We start from the raw sequence: 19,504 nt of genomic DNA, 5'->3' as shown, positions 1-19,504 counted from the left end.
CACTGATATAAAAAACATAAATACATTTTCAGAATCTTCTCTTCATTCCTATCATGTTGCGTTCGGTTGGGGTGATTCTGCTTTCGACTGCCATTTCTTGTAAACACAAAGGCGAATCGTGCATAAGCGAATTCAGTTTGAGTTATATAAGATATTGTTCCCCTATTTATAAATCGCGTATGATCGAATTCATGTAGTGTAAACATGTGTTATACGAGGACTGACTGTATAGGTTTCTTGGGCTTTATCACTTTCAGAAAGTTGTAATATTCCTCATCGATATCTTGGTCCTGAGCCATCTGCAGAAGCTCAAACTTGTTCTTAAGTTCCAGTGCATACTGCTTTTTCTCCTCTTCTGTTATCTCAAAGACTTTCTTATTATCTACTCGAGTCAGTTTTTTCCTTTCTTTTCTTACATCTATATCAAGTGTGGATCTTACCATTCTGTGATCACTTCCAACATTTACCTTGTTCAGGACATTAACATCATTCACGATATATCTTCTGTTAGTGAGGATGAAGTTGATTTCATTAGTTGTTAATCCATTTGGACTCTTCCATGTCCATTTCTGTTCACCCTTTTCTTGAAAAAAGTTTTCATTACTGACAATCCTCGAGATTCTGCAAATTACACTTTTTATACAAAAAGTGTAATTTGCAGAATCTCGAGGTCCATTTGACTCCAAAACTGTCACTTACAACAAAAATATATCATATTCACATAATGGCATTAACCATAAAAGATAAAAGGACTCAACTTCATGAGCTGACCTAAAGTAACTAATATCCATTTAAATTGAATAACATCACTAAAAAAAGCAAATCCATTATTCATTAAGAACTTGAAGGTGCTGTTATGACCAGTTTTGGATCTATTTGGTTCCATCAATAAATAACAAGTACAGGTAGTTCTCGACTTTATAATAGAGAAATTATTTACAACTTACAAATGTTAAAGAATGTTTATTCTTCATCATCACCGACTAAACGCACACTCGTTGAACACTCATTATTGGCTCGGCACTCGGTTTGTTGCACAAGGAGTCGTCTTCTTCAGAAATGCTTCAAGAGGCATTTGTTTCCAAGATAATCTTCTCTTTTAATTATAAATTTCACGATTGCATGCATAAGAATTTTTAATGGCACACATAAATCGCAAATAACACGATTTGTGTGGTGTAACAAGATTACGAAGCTTAAAATAAAAGGAATGAAGAGAAGATTCTGAAAATATATTTATGTTTTTTATATGATTGAAGGTTTCAGTAGAGGGGAAACACAATTCACCATAATAATGCAAAAAACCACATAATTCCATTTATCGGTATTTTCACAAATGCAGGAAGATCGAGTTTAGTACCTGTTATTTGTTATTTTTTGGTTTTTTTTTAGGAGCATTAGCAACTAAGGCCATATTGCTCTGGGATTTGCGGTGGTCATTCCCTGACCTTTCCGCATCCTCCGTATTTGGTGGTGATGGGCTCGAACCCCGGTCTAATCAAGAAGCGTGTGCTATGCACTGCTGCTCCTTCCCACCTGGCTAGGGAGGAGCGTTTAGTACCCGTTTATAACTGCTTGCAATAATAGAAAAGCCCAACAAACCGGAAAGTGCAAATTGTTTTTACTGTTTTATGGTCGTGACCTCCAGAAATGTGCTTTAGAAAAATATCACAAAGGCGTTTAAAATCGATTCTTATAAAGGAACATATGATAACAATGAAAGTGTAGTGCATTTTAAAGATTTGAATTGGTAACTAATACAATTTACAAACCACGCTCATGACCTTTTTCTTCACCATCATCGACTTTTATATGGCCTTAAGATCATGCTCATGACCTTAAAAATGACATTTTAGAGAGATAAATAGTTTAGTTATACAGCGAAAATTTTGATTTCCGAGATCTTGAAACGAATTACCAAAAAACAATGTGTTATTGGGTTCACATTATGATATTGTAACGATACGATGGTGTCTCTGGTATTAATTAATATTGCAAAGTGGGGTGCAATGTACTGTATAGCTATGCAAGTGGTTTGGAATGCGGCATTTATGAATGTTTAACATTCATTTTTTGCAATTAATATTCATATTTTCGATTTTGTTGATACTTGATACTCGGGAAAAAAACCTCGTAAACCTGGGAACTCGTAAAGCGAGAACTACCTGTAGCCTCAAAAGCCTTGTATTCAGTGGTGAATAGTAGTAGTAGTGGCATGTGATGCAAGAAAGCAAGTGTATGAGCTTATGCAGCATCAGCCAAAAAAAAAAAACACACCATTCCCTCCAAATGCCTGTCCAGTTCCTCCATAATTTATTTTACCTGTCAACTTCCACAACGACAGATGGAAGTTTGTTCCAGCAATTAACCACCCTCTGGCTAAAGGCAAATTTTGGCACATCTATTCTACATCTTGTCTTTTCTTAATTTGAATTTAGTCCCCTTAGGTTCGTAATCTGAACAAGTGGAAGGATCCCATCAGAATTCAGCATGCTCAACCCATTCAAGGCCTTATATACCTCAATCAGATCACCGCGCAGGTGCCTAGTCTCCAGCCACTGCAATTTACAGAACTTAAGCCTCTCTTGGTAAGAGGATCCCTTCATTCCCCTCACCAATCTTGTTGCCCTTCTCTGTACACGCTCAAGTAAATCTACATCCTTCTTAAAATGAGGCGTCCAGACCTGTACGCAGTACTCAAGGCGTGGCCTGACCATTGCCTTATACAGAGGGACAATTACCTCCTCCATGCTAGCAATTTTCCTATACATCATTGACAAAACCCCATGACCTGCCCTGACAGCCTGTCTGCATTGCTCAGAAAACTTCATATCTGACTGCACAATTACTCCCAGGTCTTTTTCATTTTCTACCACCTTAAGTGTAGTGCCACAGAGTTGGTACGTTTCTCTACCCATATGCAGTACTTTGCATTTGTCAAGGTTAAACTTTAGTTGCCACTTCTTAGCCCATCTGCCCAAATTATCTAGATCCTGTTGCAGTAGCACACTGCCATTAGTATCATTAATAACCCTACCAACCTTTGTATCATCTGCAAACTTTGACACTAACCCTGATATACCTTCATCAATATCATTGATAAATATACAAAACAACAGTGGACCTAACACCGAAACCTGTGGGACTCCACTAATAACATTAGTCCACGAAGAGCAGCACCCATTGATTACCACCCTCTGTCTTCTCCCACTTAACCATCCTTTTATCCATTGTAGCAACTTACCCTTAATACCATTCTGCTCCAATTTGTACAATAGTCTTCCATGCGCCACAGTGTCAAAAGCTTTCCTGAAATCCAAATATATGATATCAAAATTATTTTTTGCATCCAGTTCGTTTGTAACCACATCATAATATCCTATCAAATTTGTCAAACAAGACTTTCCCTTAACAAACCCATGCTGTGTCTGAATTACTGCTGCAGTCTTGTCTAGATGATCCTGCAATGCATCTTTAACCAGTGACTCCATTATTTTACCCGGACAGAAGTTAAACTAACTGGTCTGTAATTACCCATGTTACCCTTCGATCCCCCTTTGTGAATTGGGGATACATTTGCACATCTCCAGTCTGTGGGGACCTTCCCTGAATCCAAGGATGCTCTCATAATTATGGCAAAGGGTTTGCTTAGTTGCTTTGCCGCCTCCTTTAATATAACTGGATAGATCCCATCCACCCCAGGTGCTTTTCTTATGTTTAACTTCAACAATTTCTCCTCCACTTTGCTTTCAGTTATTACAAAATCATTAAGTATCCTGCTACAATTTGACAACCTTCTGCCATTTTCAAACCTTAATAATTCCTCATGTGTGAATGTAGATGCAAAATACTCATTCAGTTTGTTTGCTATCTGAGCAGGATCATCAACAGTCGAACCATCGATGTCGAGTGGACCAATCAGATTCGTCCCCTTCCTTTTAGAGTTTATATAAGTAAAGAAATCCTTGCTGTTTTTCTTAGCATCTTTTGCCAAGGATTTCTCGTAACCTGCCTAACCTCCTTTGTCACCTGATTACAGACTAGCTTATATCTGCCATAGGCTTCTGAGTCGCTTGATAATTTATAAGCATCCCATGCATTTTTCTTCTCTGTTACGAGTCTCATTAGTTCATTAGATAACCATTTAGGCCTAAACCTTGAACAATATTTCTTAATAGGTATGAAACTTTTAGTAGCATCCACGATTAATTCCTTGAATGCTTCCCACTTAGAATTTACTGTTGGTAACATCGTCAGTTGATCCCACTGTACAAAATTTAAAAACTGTCGGAGACCACCATTCTTCATAATGGTGTAACATTAGGGGTGGGGTCCCTCAAGGATCAGTTCTTAAAAAAAAATGTATCAAATGTAAACGAGCAGCCAAACGGTATGCAGAAGGAAAGTTCCAAATGAAAATGCCACTTTCATTATGTGTATAATACAAGGTGATTTCTAAATAAGCTACCATTCTTATGGAAGTTTTTTTTTTTTTTTCTATCTCAGCTTATTCCTTTGAGTCAGAAGGAAAAAAAAAAAAAAAACTGACTTATATTCTTAATTTTCTTTTGTAAATTTTTTGCACAATGCCGTAAAAGTAAGTATAAATAAACAAAAGAATTACAGTGGTAACATACCGATGAATCAGTATGTTAGCACTGATTACGAAGGAAAAAAAAAAAAAAAAAAACCCGACTTATATTGTTAATTTTATTTTGTAAATTTTTTGTGCAATGCTGTAAAAGTAAGTATAAATAAACAAAAGAATTACAGTGGTAACATACCAATGAATCAGTACGTTAGCACCGATTCAATGCAATGCATTTTACTCTGTCCTTGTGAGAGGTTACTCACGAAAGCTCGAAACAGGCTGGGATTACTGGTAAGATTCTAAGATGGACTGCTGAGTGGCTGCCAGGCAGAAGGCAGAGTGCTGTAATTAATGAATATTCTTCATAATGGTGTAACATTAGGGGTGGGGTCCCTCAAGGATCAGTTCTTAAAAAAAAAAAATAATAAATAAATAAATAAATAATAATAATAGGGCAGTAAATATACCTCACAAATGTGGATGATAGGTGGCAAGTGAGAACTGAATCTGTGGGCAACATTGCTAGAATGTCAAATCTTAAATATTCTTCCATGAGAGTAAAAATTATTATTCTTTAATTGAAAAATATCTTACTCCAGAAATAAATATAATTTCATGTATTATAATGATTCAGTGAGTAACATTAGAATGGCTTCTTATTTTGGATATAGAAAAATTGAAATTCTGGGATTTTCTGGGATATTTATCTAATTCCCCGAAAAGTAACCATAGTTTAAGCTTTACCTGAAGATTGTATTTAACATTAAGAGTCACTGCTAATAGATCAAGAATATTGCTTTTTCTTGTTGCCTCTCTAAAATTCTGCATAGCTGCCAACCCTCTAGATTTACTATTGAGAATCCCTATATTTTTTTACTCAATTTGATCCATCTCCATCTCACTGTTGGAATTTCATTAGAGACCAAGTGTTTCCCATCTTTTTTGCAAAAACTCAGTTTTTTCTGTCTTTTTCTATTCACAAAAGAAAATAATAAACAACACTGAAATTGAAATTTTTCCTTATTTTTGCTATTGAATTCACTGTCAGGTGTGCTATGGTAGTCTACATTGCAAAATAGAAATATGCACCACTGTTCCCTGCCATGTCCAAGAAAGGCTTCAGTTCTGAAATGAGCATTAGCAAAGGCACATGATGCAAGAAAGCAAGCTTATATAGCATCACCCAAAAAAAAAAAAAACACACACACACCCTTCTCATTTTACCCATCCACTCACTCCAAATGTTTGTCTAGTTCTGATTTGAATCTATTTAAACTACCAACTTCTACAAAGACAGATGGAAGTTTGTTCCAGGATCCAACCACCCGCTGGCTAAAGGCAAACTTTTGCACATCTATCCTACAACTGTCTTTCCTCAATTTGAAATTATGCCTTCTCAGGCGATTATTCTGAGCAAGAGGAAGAATCTCATCAGCACTGAGCATGCTCAAACCATTCAAGGCTTTATACACCTCAATCATCAGATCACCTCGCAGGTGCCTAGTCTCCAGACACTGTAATTTGCAAAACTTAAGCCTTTCTTCGTAAGAGCAACCCTTTGTTCCATTCACTAATCTTGTTGCCCTTCTCTGTACTCGTTCCAACAGCTCTACATCCTTCTTAAAATGGGGCCTCCAGACCTGTATACAGTACTCAAGGCATGGCCTGACCACTTTTTTATACAACGGGATAATCACCTCCTTATCTCTGCCAGAAAAATTCCCGTACGTCATTGACAAGACACCATGAGCTACTCTTGCAGACCATCTGCAATGCTCAGAAAATTTCATATCTGCCTGCACAATTACCCCCAGGTGCTTTTTACTCTCTACCTCTGTTTGATGTGACTCCTGCCATCAATTCAATAGCTTATAAAATCACAGACTGGTGTGTCCAGTCAGCCTGGACCACATCAGATCACAGAGCCATTTCCTTCAAACTAAATAAGCAATTACAAACAACCCAACACTCTCTGTTGGATATCAAAAGGTATAACCTTAAAAAGGCAAACTGGCAGATTTTTGCAGAACATACAGCAGCTGAGCTGCAAAATCAGGAAAACGAATGGTCTAGATCAGGTAACTGTAGCCTGGACGAGCAAGCCCTGACCATGACAAACATTTTAACAAAAACAGCAACCCTGTCTATCCCGCGGTAAAAACCAGGGAAGCAGGCAGTTCCCTGGTGGTGCCCTGAACTGACTATACTCAGGAAAAGAGTACAGCAGGCGAGGAGACATTTTAAAAGAACCAGAACATCTTGGCCACAAAACGAGTGGATGCACTGAGAGATTCTTATAGAACTCTCAGGAATCAGTATACAGTCCTTCATAAGAGACAAGAAAAAGGAATGCTGGAGGCACTTGGTGGGAGCTACTGGAAACAATAACCAAATAAACAATAACAATAAACCTATTTTGTCTACAGAATAGTGATCAACAAGCTTAGAAACTACTGTCAAACCATATGGAACCCCAACCCTGTGTTGGGTGGATTCTGTAAATAACATCCTAGACAGTATCATTCAGACTGAAACTGGGAATCATTCCCCCACCCAGATAGACATTATAAAAGAAAACAAATGCCAATATTAAACCTCTGTTTACTATACAAGACTTAGAGATAGCACTATCCAAAACCAAAAACAATAAATGCCCAAGTTTTGACCTCTTAGATGTTGAGATTTTCAAAAAATTTGCAGAAATAGCACCAGAAAAATTAATAGCACTGTATAATAACTGTATGACAGAAGGTATATTCCCAAAAATATGGAAAAAAGCTGTGTTAAGATTAATTCTAAAAAACTCCCTACCGATCCCAAATCATATAGACCATTAGCCCTACTCCCTGTATTAGGGAAAATATATGAAAGACTAATATACAGCAGATTAGCTCAATATTACATAGAAGCAGGTTTACATTCCAACAATCAGTATGGTTTTAAGCAGGGCAACTCTACAGATGCTTCCATGGACCACCTGCTGACAACAGTTAAAAACTCAGAGGAGAAATATATGCTGGCAATCTCCAATGACTTTTCTGGGGAATTTGACTGGTGCCCTTAGGATACTCTGCCAGGCAAATGCCCCACAAAACCTATATAAGGTAATAAACAGCAACCTTACAGACAGAAGTGTCTCAGTACACACAAGATTCCAGGAATTGACATGCTCTGTGAATATAGGCTGCCCACAGGGTTCAATCCTTGGCCCTTTCTTCTGGAACATTGTTCTTGATGAATTTCTGGATTTGGACCTGGGCCCTGTGGAAAGCCTGGGCCTTTGCAGATGACATGATTTTCGTTGTAAAAGGTAACACGCGAGTGGTTGTAGAGCAAAGATCAAATGCCGCCCTCTTGCAGCTGCAGGAGTGGGCACAAATGCACATGCTCAAAATATTGCCTGAAAAAACCAAACAAATACTTTTAAAAGGCAATTTGGACATAAGAAGACATCCACAAATCAAAATTAACACAACCACTATGAAAATGGTAACAGAACTAAAATATCTTGGAGTGGTCTTTGATTCAAAATTAACTTTTTATCCCCATTTGATCTACTTGGCGAAGAAAGAGAAATTATACAGGTATGATTGCCAGGATCCGTCGAGCAGACTAGGGGCTCAAAAGAAAGACCCTGGCAATCATATACTGCACAATGTTCCTACCTGTTATCACCTATGGAGCCGGTGTGTGGTTCACCCACTCAACCATAGTAAGAAATAGGAATGAATGTGTAAGCATGTGAGAATTGATATAAAGGACAATACTACTCACTATTACCAGAGCATCTTGCACAGTGAGCACACCTGCACTACAGTTGGAGCTCTCCCACTTTACCTGGACGTAGCCAAAAGAGGCTTATATTATAGATTTAAAAAGGGCATACCCACAGAATAGCCACAAAGCTCCATGAGCTATGGCAAACAAAGTGGGAGCAGGAAACCAGAGGTCTGGTTACCAAAAGATTTCTGCCACAGGTGGTAATTGTTAGCCCAAAACCACCTAAGTGGTATGCCCCTGGACTTTTTTCAACATTTATATTGACAGGTCATGGCTCCCTAAAGGCAAAACTGACCTAAGAGCTGACTGATGACCCAAACTGCACCTGTGGTGAGAGTGAAGACTGGGCACACATTCTATATGAATGTATAATATATGACATCCCCAGAACAGAACTAATAGCACAGATGTTCTTCTCCCCTTCCCAGGGGAGAACACCTGTTCATCATAGAAGATGAATTTTATAAAGCCTTTACATCTTTCACACAGATAGTATTCAAAATGCGCAGAACTATCCAAAGAATAGCAATTCGGCCCCACCAGCAATTAAACAATAATCGATACAGGTCGACTATCACTAATCCAGCAGCATTGGGACATGTGGGGTGCCAGATTAGTGAGTTTGCCGGATCACTGGTGGTTATTTTAGCACATACAGTTTACCCAACAGCTAATCACCTCATCCCATCTTTAACACGTTGACTGCCAAGCTAGAAAAAAATTCCCCAGTGGCCAAAAAATATTTAGCAAATAATTTGATTAGTAATTCTAAAATAAATATTGTAATGTCAGTGTTGTTGTTTTTTCGCTTAAAAAAATATATATATATATATTTAAAAAAAAAAAAAAAAAAGAGTATTTTTTTTATGTTGCATATATGTGGCCCAGTAGGTTACTTTATTTCTTGAGAAGCCGTGTCGGCCACATACGTGTGATGCTATTACGGCATACATATGAAGATCGTTTGTGATTAGTTTATTGCACGTGCGGCGAGTGCAGCAATAAAACTATTGCAATAAAATAAACTCTCAAACGTCACAATAAGTTTGTCAGCGCACTGTATTATCCATCATATTGTGTTGTCTTTTTCCGTAAGTTTGTACAAGTGTGTTGTAAAAAAAAAAAAAATCTAAAAAGGAATGGCTAAAAGAAAATTACTAAAATAAAAGGAACCGGGAGAAATTGCTAGAATTTACAATTACGCAGAGTTAAACTTCTCACAGACACACCACTGTCATGTTTTTTCAGAAGTTCAACTTTATCTGTTATGGACAATATACGGTGTTTGCGCTTTACACCATGAGAGGTATTTCCTTTATGCATTGGAACCATGGCTGAGGCTAAATGTGAGCAGGTTATAATAATAAATGCAGAAAAACAAGTGGGAATGGCTTGTTGATGTTTACGATTTCGTGCCAACTGCTGATGTTCCAACCAATGCCACCAAAACAGTAGCGGCAGGTCGGTGCACCGACCCAGGAAATTTGAAATTACGTTCGCACAAATTATGTCTGAATTAGCGGTGGTACCGAATTACCAGTGGCCGGATTAGTGATGGTCGATCTGTAGTTAAAATTGCCCAAGTTTCCTACCATGCCCAGACTATGACTTAAAAACTGTCAGGATAGCAGTATTCTGTGCCCTGGCAGAAACCTGAAACGACAAAACTTCCCAGGACTTCCCTGCCATGTGTAGGAACTTGGGCCCACACGAAATAAGTAACCATGTAGGGGAGGGAGATGTACAGGCAGCCAGGGAAGCAGATTAGCTGCAAAACATCAGTAAGCTAATAGCAAGGGATGCAATGTAGAATGAAAGAAGAATGAAAGACAGACTGAATAGGCTGGGCACTGAGTGAACTAGGAATTATGGTAAAAGGGAATAAATGGCAGTTTTGGTGGAAGAAAGAGTGACCTAGCATGAGGGAAAGAGAGAGTGGATGGGAATGAGTGGAAGAGTTTGTTTGTTGTTTGTTATTTGGTTTTTAGGAGCATTAGCAACTAAGGCCATATTGCTCCGTGATATGCGGTGGTCATTCCCTTGACCTTTCCGCATCCTCTGTATTTGGTGGTGACGGGCTCGAACCCCGGTCTAATCAAGAAGCGTGTGCTACGCACTGCTGCTCCTTCCTACCTGGCTACAGATGAGCCTGAGTGGAAGAGCAAATGTAGTTGGCTGAGTGAATAACTTACATTACTTTATATATACTAGCAAACATTTACTAACAACACAAACACTGCATGCTCCCCTGGCCTGCAGGGGAATTGCGGTGGGTTAGGGTGCCCGGGGAGTGCAGTGCAGGGGCGAGAGTTGAATAAATTAAATGAAAACCAGAAGAATGAATGTGTAAGCGTGTGAGAAAAAGAACACAAACCATAAATGATACAGTTAAGTACACACTAACCCTAGTTTCAATTAGTATTTAAATTAACATTACACATCATTGCATCCCCTCTGGTGTGTGAGAAGATGAATGAGTGTGAGTGGGAAAAAAAAAAAAAAAAAAAATGAATGAATGGGAATGCGGATTGTGAATGGAGTAAATGTGTGTCGCTCCCACCCATTCGCCTGGTGGGTTTCTAACTGCTGGCTAATATGTCCCCCCCCAGAGAGGGATGGGCAGTTTGACCTACCTACCAGATTCATCACTACATGGACATGACAACTATCACTGATGAAGACATTCTGCAGCTTTGCTGCCGACAAGGCATTTGGCGATCTGAACTGGGTACTCTAACCCGGTTCCCTTTAAAACCCAATCCCCAGGCAGGGGAGGGAAGAGACCGGTTTCTGTCTCCTCCCTTCCCTGCCCCACCACACTTTGTCTGGTGGGCTCGTCTCCACTGACCTCTTTGGGGATGCCTACTCTATTGTCCCTATTCTTCTATCTGTTTTCCCTCAGTCTTCAGTTCCCCCACCCCTCACTAAACCGCCAAATTCTAATTAATGTCTAAATTCTAGTGTACATCCTTTCTTTTTTTTTAGGCCTGCCACTGAAACCCTTGGAAATTAGGTGGTGGAGCCTGCCAGAGTATTTAAATAATCTACTGGGTGCCTGACCTGCCTCCTCGTGGAAAAGTGTGGGCAACGGTGGGTTCCAATAGGGGCCCAACGGCTAAATGGTCAGAGAAACAACAGACCACTCCCCACACTTTTTAAATCTCTGGCCTTCACAGAGTTCTGTGTTACTCACAAAGAATGCAATGTGGAGATGGGGAAACCCCAGGTGCTGTCAGACAACTAACACACTGACAGTGTAGTACCACACAGTTGATACGTTACTCTGGGGTTACTGCTTCCCATATGCAGTACTTTACATATGTCAATGTTAAACTTCAGTTGCCACCTCTCAGCCCACCTGCTCAACTTTTCTAGATCCTGTTGCAGCAGTGTACGGTCATTAGTGTCATTAAGAACCCTGCCGACCTTTGTATTGTCTGCAAACTTAGACATTAAGCCTGATATACCCTCATCAATGTCATTAATAAATACAGAAAACAACAATGGGCTCAACAGTGAACCCTGGGGGACTCCACTAATAACATTAGTCCACAAAAAGCAGTGTCCACTGATTACCATTCTGTCTTCTCCCACTCAACCATCCCTTTATCCATAGCCGCAACTTGCCTCCAATGCCACACTGCTCCAATTTGTGCAGTAGTCTTCCATGTGCAACAGTATCAAAAGTCTTTCTAAGATACAAATATACGATACCAAAATTATTCTTTGTATCCAGTTCCTTTGTGACCACATCATAGTATCCAATCAAATTGGTCAGACAAGATGTCCCCTTAACAAACCCATGCTGTGTCTGAGCTATAACTGAAGTCTTATCTAGATGATCCTCTAATGCTTCTTTAACCAGTGCTTCCATTAACTTTCCTGGAACAGAAGTTAAACTAACAGGTCTGTAATTACCTGTGTCTGCCTTCGATCCTCCTTTGTGGATTGGGGTTGCATTTGCACATCTCCAGTCCATGGGTAACTCCCCTGAGTCCAAGGAAGCTCTCATAATTATGGCTAAGGGTTTGCTTACTTCCTTTGCTGCCTCCTTTAATATAACTGGATAGATTCCATCCACCCCAGGTGCCTTTCTTTGTTTATCTTCAACAATTTCTCCTCCACTTTACTCTCAGTTATTACAAGATTAAGAGTTCAATACACCTTTGGCATTCCCCTCCCTGAATAACTCCTCATGTGTGAATGTAGATGCAAAATATTCATTTAATTTGTTAGCTACCTGAGCAGATCATCAACAGTTGAACCATCGATATTAAGTGGACCAATCTGATTCATCCCCTTCCTTCTAGAGTTTACATAAGTAAAGAACTCTTTGCTGTTTTTCTTTGCATCCTTTGCCAAAGATTTCTCATAATCTGCCTTTGCCTGCCCAACCTCCTTTGTGACTTGGTTACACACCAGCTTATATCTATCATATTCTTCTATGTCACCTGTTAATTTATATGTATCCCATGCATTTTTCTTCTCTGCCACATGTCTAATTAGTTCATTTGAAATCATTTAGGCCTAAACCTTGAACAATATTTCTTAGTTGGTATGAAAAGCCTAGTAGCTTCCAAGATTAATTCTTTGAATGCTTCCCATTTTGAATTTGCTGTTGGTCCCACCATATAGAATTTAAATACTGTCTTAGACCACCGCAGTCACCTTTACGAAAGCAAAAACCCTTCCCTTTACCCCTGATGGTAGTTGCCTCTTTGAGTAAATCCCATTTCAGCACACTGTGATCACTGCCACCTAGTGGTTCCTTTATCTGCAAATTCTTAATGCATGAAGAATCACTACTGATAATCAGATCAAGATTATTACTCCCTCTAGTTGCCTCCCGAACATGCTGCTGTAGAAAACAATCATCCAATAAATCCACAAAAGCCTTGCTAGTGTGTGAGTGAGCAACCCACAAATTCCAGTCAATATCTGGGAAATTAAAATCCCCATTATAAGACACTGATTTACTGGGCCACTCTATTTCTCTGTACTTGTTTATTATACTCATCAGAGTTATTCGGCCTATAACACTCCTACATTCAATTTTGCTTTCTCAGAAAACAAAGGGTAGTTTGAATAAATTCAAGAATTAAACAAATTATTGGAGGAGGGGAAGGACAGGTGATGTGGGAAGTTCCTTTTTTTTTGTTGATGCTTTATAAGCTTGCTTTCTTGCATCATTTGCTACTACTAGTAGTACAAAGCAAATTAACAATCTTTTCAATAAGGTTCCAAAGAAATATGACGTAAAACTTCAGAACACATATGCAGAAGATTTTCCATGTGTTGTAAAAATCAGAAAAAAGGTAATGCATTTGCACCAATAAGGTTCCAAAGAAATATGACGTAAAACTTCAGAACACATATGCAGAAGATTTTCCATGTGTTGTAAAAATCAGAAAAAAGGTAATGCATTTGCACGTTTACTGTATGCAGGTGTGATTTTTCAAATTAAGTTGGGGGGGGGAAACAGAGTAATCAAAAATTTTCAAACAAGCATTAACAGATTAACAAATGCAAAAACAGATGTTGCATTTCATGGTGGCAGTGTCGTGCACTTTTTTGCATTGTCGTTAACCACTAAATGGCAGTTATCGCAGCATCCCAATGTGGGATTTATTTAAAGATAAAATTACTTTTCAGGGCATAGGGAAATCATTTGCTTTCACAAAGGTCATTATAATGGCCATAGACAATTTTTAAATTCTTTTCAGTGGAACCAAATTATGTTGCTAAATGAAAATCCTAAATGGGAAATGTTCAAAGAAGTAATCACAGAAACTACTAAGTTTTCATACCAAATAAGAGATGCACTTCGAGCTTCAGTTGTAAATGGATGTTGGATGAACTGATGAGACTAGTGCCAGAAAAGAAAAATGCATAGTACAACAATAAATTACACTTTTTAATGAAATTAAACTCTCCCCCACCAAAGAAGTAAACACTTATGAGTACTGCACACTACTCATTCCTGGCTCATATGTACAACTTTGAGGCAAGTTACATCTGATGTAATAATGGTCTGCAGCGGTAAAATGCCTATCCCATAGGCAAAGGAAACAACATAATATTTTGTAATCATTCCTTGCATGCCTATTAACATATCAATGACTTTGAGGTCATTGCTGATATTCTGCTGCATACTGAATTGCTTCTAGTAGAGTCTTTATGTTATGTACAAGCAGTGCTGAAATATTTTACAACTGATTTTTTTTTAAAAAGATACTACTAGTACCATAAATTGGCCACTGTGTAAACTATTCATTATCAAGTTTGAACTGGCTCTGTGCCAAGTTTCATTAGCATGCATAAAGATGTTCTACTAGAAAGTTGTGTTTAAGTTGGTGCAGCAAAATCACGTCATCACAGATTCAAGGACCGAGCAAAGAATGGCAACAAATTTTTTTTCCAAGCTGGAAAAAGTGCAATTGAAACAGTTGCAATGGTGAGTGCAGCTTATGGACATGAAGCACTACCACAATTCAAACATTTCTTGCTGGGATGGGCAATTCCACGAAGTGTGGGAAGATGTTCAGGACAATGCATGGAGTTGTAGCCCATCCAGTCTCATACAGACTTGACTATTGGAAAAGTTGGGCAGCTGCTAACGGAAGATCTTGTCCCTCCAAATGATAACAGACCAGCTTCACATCAGCAAGAATACTGTGCATTTGACTGTTGTCTGAGATCTGGAAAAAGGAAAGTGTGTTTGCACTTTATACTGCATGCACTGATGGTTGAAATGGAAGACAGTGATCCAGACTTTTTTTTTTTTTTTTTTTAAATCGTAACTGGTGATGAATCCTGGTGCTTTGCATATGAATCCAAACGAAAAAGACAATCAGCTGCATTCGTTGGCGCAAATTTGTCAAAGCCAAAGAAACTCTGGTTCCTAAAGTCTCAAACCAAAACGATATTGCTGATTTTTTTGATTTCCAAGAAGTTGTAAATAAAGAATTTGTACTGGAAAGACAGATAAAATCAACTCTGAATTTACAGAGGAGTAATGGGCACACTGATGAAAAGAATTCAGCATGTTAGGCCAGATGTGGCTGAGTCAGGCGAGTGGTTCTTGCTTCATGACAATATACCTTCACACAACACAACCACTGTCAAGCAGTTTCTTGCACAGAAAGGCATTAGTGCTTCACTATCTCCCTTGGCACCCCCGTAGCCAGGGGAAAGAGCAGCAGTGCGTAGCACACGTTTCTTGACTAGACCGGGGGTTTGAGCCCGTCACCACCAAATACGGAGGATGCGGAAAGGTCAGGGAATGACCACCGCATATCCCGGAGCAAATGGCCTTAGTTGCTAATGCTCCTAAAAACCCAAATAACTAACTAACTAACTAACTAACTAACTATCTCCCTATTCACCAGCTTTGGTACCCACTGATTATTTTCTGTTCCCAAAGTGAAATCCCATCTGAAGGGGCATCATTTTGATGGCATTTCAGAAAACCAAACCAGTATGATGAGGGAGTTAAAAAAAGGGTCCCACAAGATCTGTTCCTCACAGCCACCCAGAAGCTGTACGACCATGCAAAGGGGTATATCAATATATAAAATCTTCAAAGTGCACCCCAAGTTAAAAGGGATGCACTTTGAAGATTTTAGTCTCGAGGTGAGAAGTTCGATTTTACCTTTAGAGAAGGTTAGATCTCTATTTTAGTCTCGAGGTGAGAAGTTCGATTTTACCTTTAGAGAAGGTTAGATCTCTAATAAGCTTATTCAAGTCATCTTGGGTGAACTGTTCTGGCTCTGATGTCTCTTTGTCAGGTGTGAGTACTCAGGATCAGCTGAAGTTTCTAGGTCTTTGCCAACTGCACCTTCATCACACTCCATATCTTCTAAGAAATCAGTCCATGTTGTGGAGGTACTGAAATTGGCATACTGTCATCACGAGAGATTCATTTCATTAATGAATTTAGGTTTGGATAAACGATCTTCTGCTTATTCTTTGCTGAAAGTCCAGTTACATCCACATTAGAAAAGTAACAATTACCAACGCAATCTTTTGGCCCCCCTCCATGTCATGGTTTTGGCAAATGGAATCAACTTATTCTTTTTGTTCAAGCAGGTACCACTTCCATTTGAAGTGGTACAAATAACACGTGGTTCCATGCCTTAAAACAGCAGGAAAATTAACTGGCCAATCCATAATAGTATAATTAATTTCATTTATAATCAAAGGAAATATAGCCTTACCTTCCTTTTATGTTTTTCTTTAATGACTGTGAATTTGTGGCGTAAGTTAGGTTTACGTAGTGGTCCTGTGATAACCTAAATTGTCAAAAAATAAATAAATAAATAAAAATTTGGATAAACAGTTTATTGTTATTAAGATATTAATAATATTAATGCATCAAAGGATATACTAAAATTTTTCGAATATATGCTTGAGTCAAAAATAAGAAGAAAAAAAAAAAAAAAATACACACACTGGTCCAATTCTGAATGGTTTTGGGCACAGCTGTTTGAATTTAAAAAAAAAAAATGACTAGTTTTGAATGGCAAAAAATAACAAAATTAATAAAAAAAATAAAAGCAGACATACATATGTATGAATAAACATTTTACTAGGCATGTTCTTCTTATTCTTATTTATTATTTTGTACCATTCAAATATATAGCAAAAGCCACATGTTTATATGGCTTTTTTTTTTCTTATTTTGGCTCCTAGAATACATACCAGAATTTTTTGTAGATATTTTTGTAACACCATACTTATAACAAGCTATGATCAGATTTACAGCACACATGCACTTTGTCCAACAATTGTAAAAGCATAAATAAATCAAAAACATTTATTAGATAACCACAAAACATTAGTGATTCATTTTAGCATGTCTCAATGTACAAAGACAAAGACAATTATAATCCAAAATTAAGAGTATTGCAAATGATTTTACAAGTAATGACAAAAACTAGTGCATGATAACTCACAGAATTATAAAGCTTGTGCATTCTGTGGGTAACAATACAGGTGTGATTATAAACTCATCCTCATCATGTTGAAAATGAAATTGTTAACTGATGGTGGAAGTATCATATTACCATTCTTGCACATGAGTTTGCACAAGCTTAGTGAAATTTCTGGAGGTGGCCTGTGGCTGGGATGCTCCACCTACAGCATCCCAGGTATGCCCTACAGGACTGAAGCCAGGGATTCTGCCAGTCTATACTTCTTATCTAAATGTATCATTCACTAGAAAGCTAGTTTTGTGAGGAAACCCACTTGTGAGGAAATAAAATGAAACCCATTATTCCAGAAAAAGGGCAAACATCAGGATCTCATCTGAGTGCTACACAGATATGAGAACTCACACAGAAACATACAGGGAACTGAATGACCATTGAGAGAAATTCCATTCATATCAATAAATCACTTTCCAAATGTGTTCCTTTTCATAATGTCAGCAGGATTGATCCTGGTTCCTCCTTTCTTCTAGACAAAAGTGCATTGAGAACCCAACTAAACATTATATCCTGAATCATCGGTGAAGAGCACCATACTTAACTGCTCCTGGATCCAGTCAAAATGCTATCAGTACCAATTCAAATGGACTCTTGTGTACAGGGTGCCTCCGTAGCCAGGTGGGAAGGAGCAGCAGTGCGTAGCACACGCTTCTTGATTAGACCGGGGTTCGAGCCCGTCACCACCAAATACGGAGGATGTGGAAAGGTCAGGGAATGACCACAGCATATCCGGAGCAATATGGCCTTAGTTGCTAATGCTCCTAAAAACCAAATAACAACATCTTGTGTACAGGGGGATCAAGTGAATATAGATCACTTATTTCTGCATTCCCTTTAATAACAACACTCATGAGGTCTTCTATAGAGAGTAAGCATGAATATATGAACCCTTCTGTAGCTCCAGCATGTCTGAGCAAAGTTGCTATATTGTGCTATGAATTTTCTATGATAGTGGTTCCTAATTAATGTGCTGTGACCATTTTCAAAGCTGTTGTACAATTAGGCAAAACTCCATTGAATTCAATGGCAACCACTCTTAAGGTATGCTATAAACATGTCTTTTAACTTCAAGTGTGACTTTAGTGATAAAATACTGGAACAACTGCTCTTTGACACTCCATAGTTAGGGCCAAATAATGGTCATCTTGCATAGAAGCAACAAAATGATTGCTTTGGAACAGGTATTTTGGACAATTTGTGTTGAAACTGGTTCTATACTCTGCTTACAACACTTTGAGTCAGATTCAACATCTTTACATTAACCCTAGGGGCTCACATCTGGTGAGTATGGACTTGGCATACACCCAGGGTCCTTAGCTGGATATCATCATTCTTCTCTTTCTTGGTTATTCCTCTCTCTCTCTCAGGGTAACTTGGGATTTTTTTTTTTTTTTTTTGGCTGGTGCAGCATAAGCCTCAGGCTTCCTTGCACCATATGGCTAATAATAATAATAATAATAATTACAGTATAAAGATGCTATTCATATCTGGTGATTTTGGCTTGATTTTTGTCCCAACTCCATTCTTTCTACTGTTCTCAATCCTCAAAGAATATTCCACAGATATCTTTGTGACATCATCAAATTTGACATTAAGCCTGATATGCATTCATCAATATTATCAATTAATACAGAAAACAATACTGAGTCCAGCAATGAATCCTGGTGAACACTACTAATAATAATAGTCCAAGAAGAGCAGTACCCATTGATAACCACCCTCTCTATCTGATCTTACACAACCATCCCTTTATTCATAGCAATAGCTTGGCCTTAATGCCACATTGTTTCAGTTGTATAGCAGTCCCTTATGTGTCACAATATCAAAAGCATTTCTGAAATCTCAAGTATATGATGACAAAATTATTATTATTTTTTTTTGCATCCAGTTCCTCTGTTACCATGTTATAGTATCCAATCAGAGTGGTCAGAGAAGATTGCCCATTAACAAATCTATGCTGTAATTGCAATCTCGTTTACATAGTCCTGCTTTTTTACTTCTTTAACCAGTAACTCCATTATTTTCCATGGAATAGAAGTCAAGCTAACAGGTCTGTAATTTTTCATGTAGCCCTTTGATCTCACTTTGTGAATTGGGTATACATTTGTACATCTCCAGTACATAGGAATCACCTATGAATCCAAAG

General features: G+C 38.3%; 1 protein-coding gene across 2 annotated transcripts in view; it reads right to left on the bottom strand.

The window, feature by feature from the left end:
* The window catches only part of LOC150080475 (CTD small phosphatase-like protein 2), a 237,138-nt gene that overhangs the window by 109,680 nt on the left and 107,954 nt on the right, over window positions 1–19,504 (bottom strand). For both annotated transcript variants that reach the window (XM_090381305.1, XM_090381306.1), the window contains exon 3: window positions 16,588–16,662. In XM_090381305.1, coding sequence (XP_090237431.1) covers window positions 16,588–16,662 — 75 coding nt within the window. The remainder of the gene's footprint in view (window positions 1–16,587; window positions 16,663–19,504) is intronic.

The sequence above is a fragment of the Mastigoproctus giganteus genome, chromosome 9 (assembly GCF_048544385.1).
Source record: "Mastigoproctus giganteus isolate SK-2022 chromosome 9, ASM4854438v1, whole genome shotgun sequence".
NCBI classification, from domain to species: domain Eukaryota; kingdom Metazoa; phylum Arthropoda; class Arachnida; order Uropygi; family Thelyphonidae; genus Mastigoproctus; species Mastigoproctus giganteus.
Note: the sequence above shows the minus strand (reverse complement) of the source record. Positions and strands in the feature narration are given on the sequence as shown.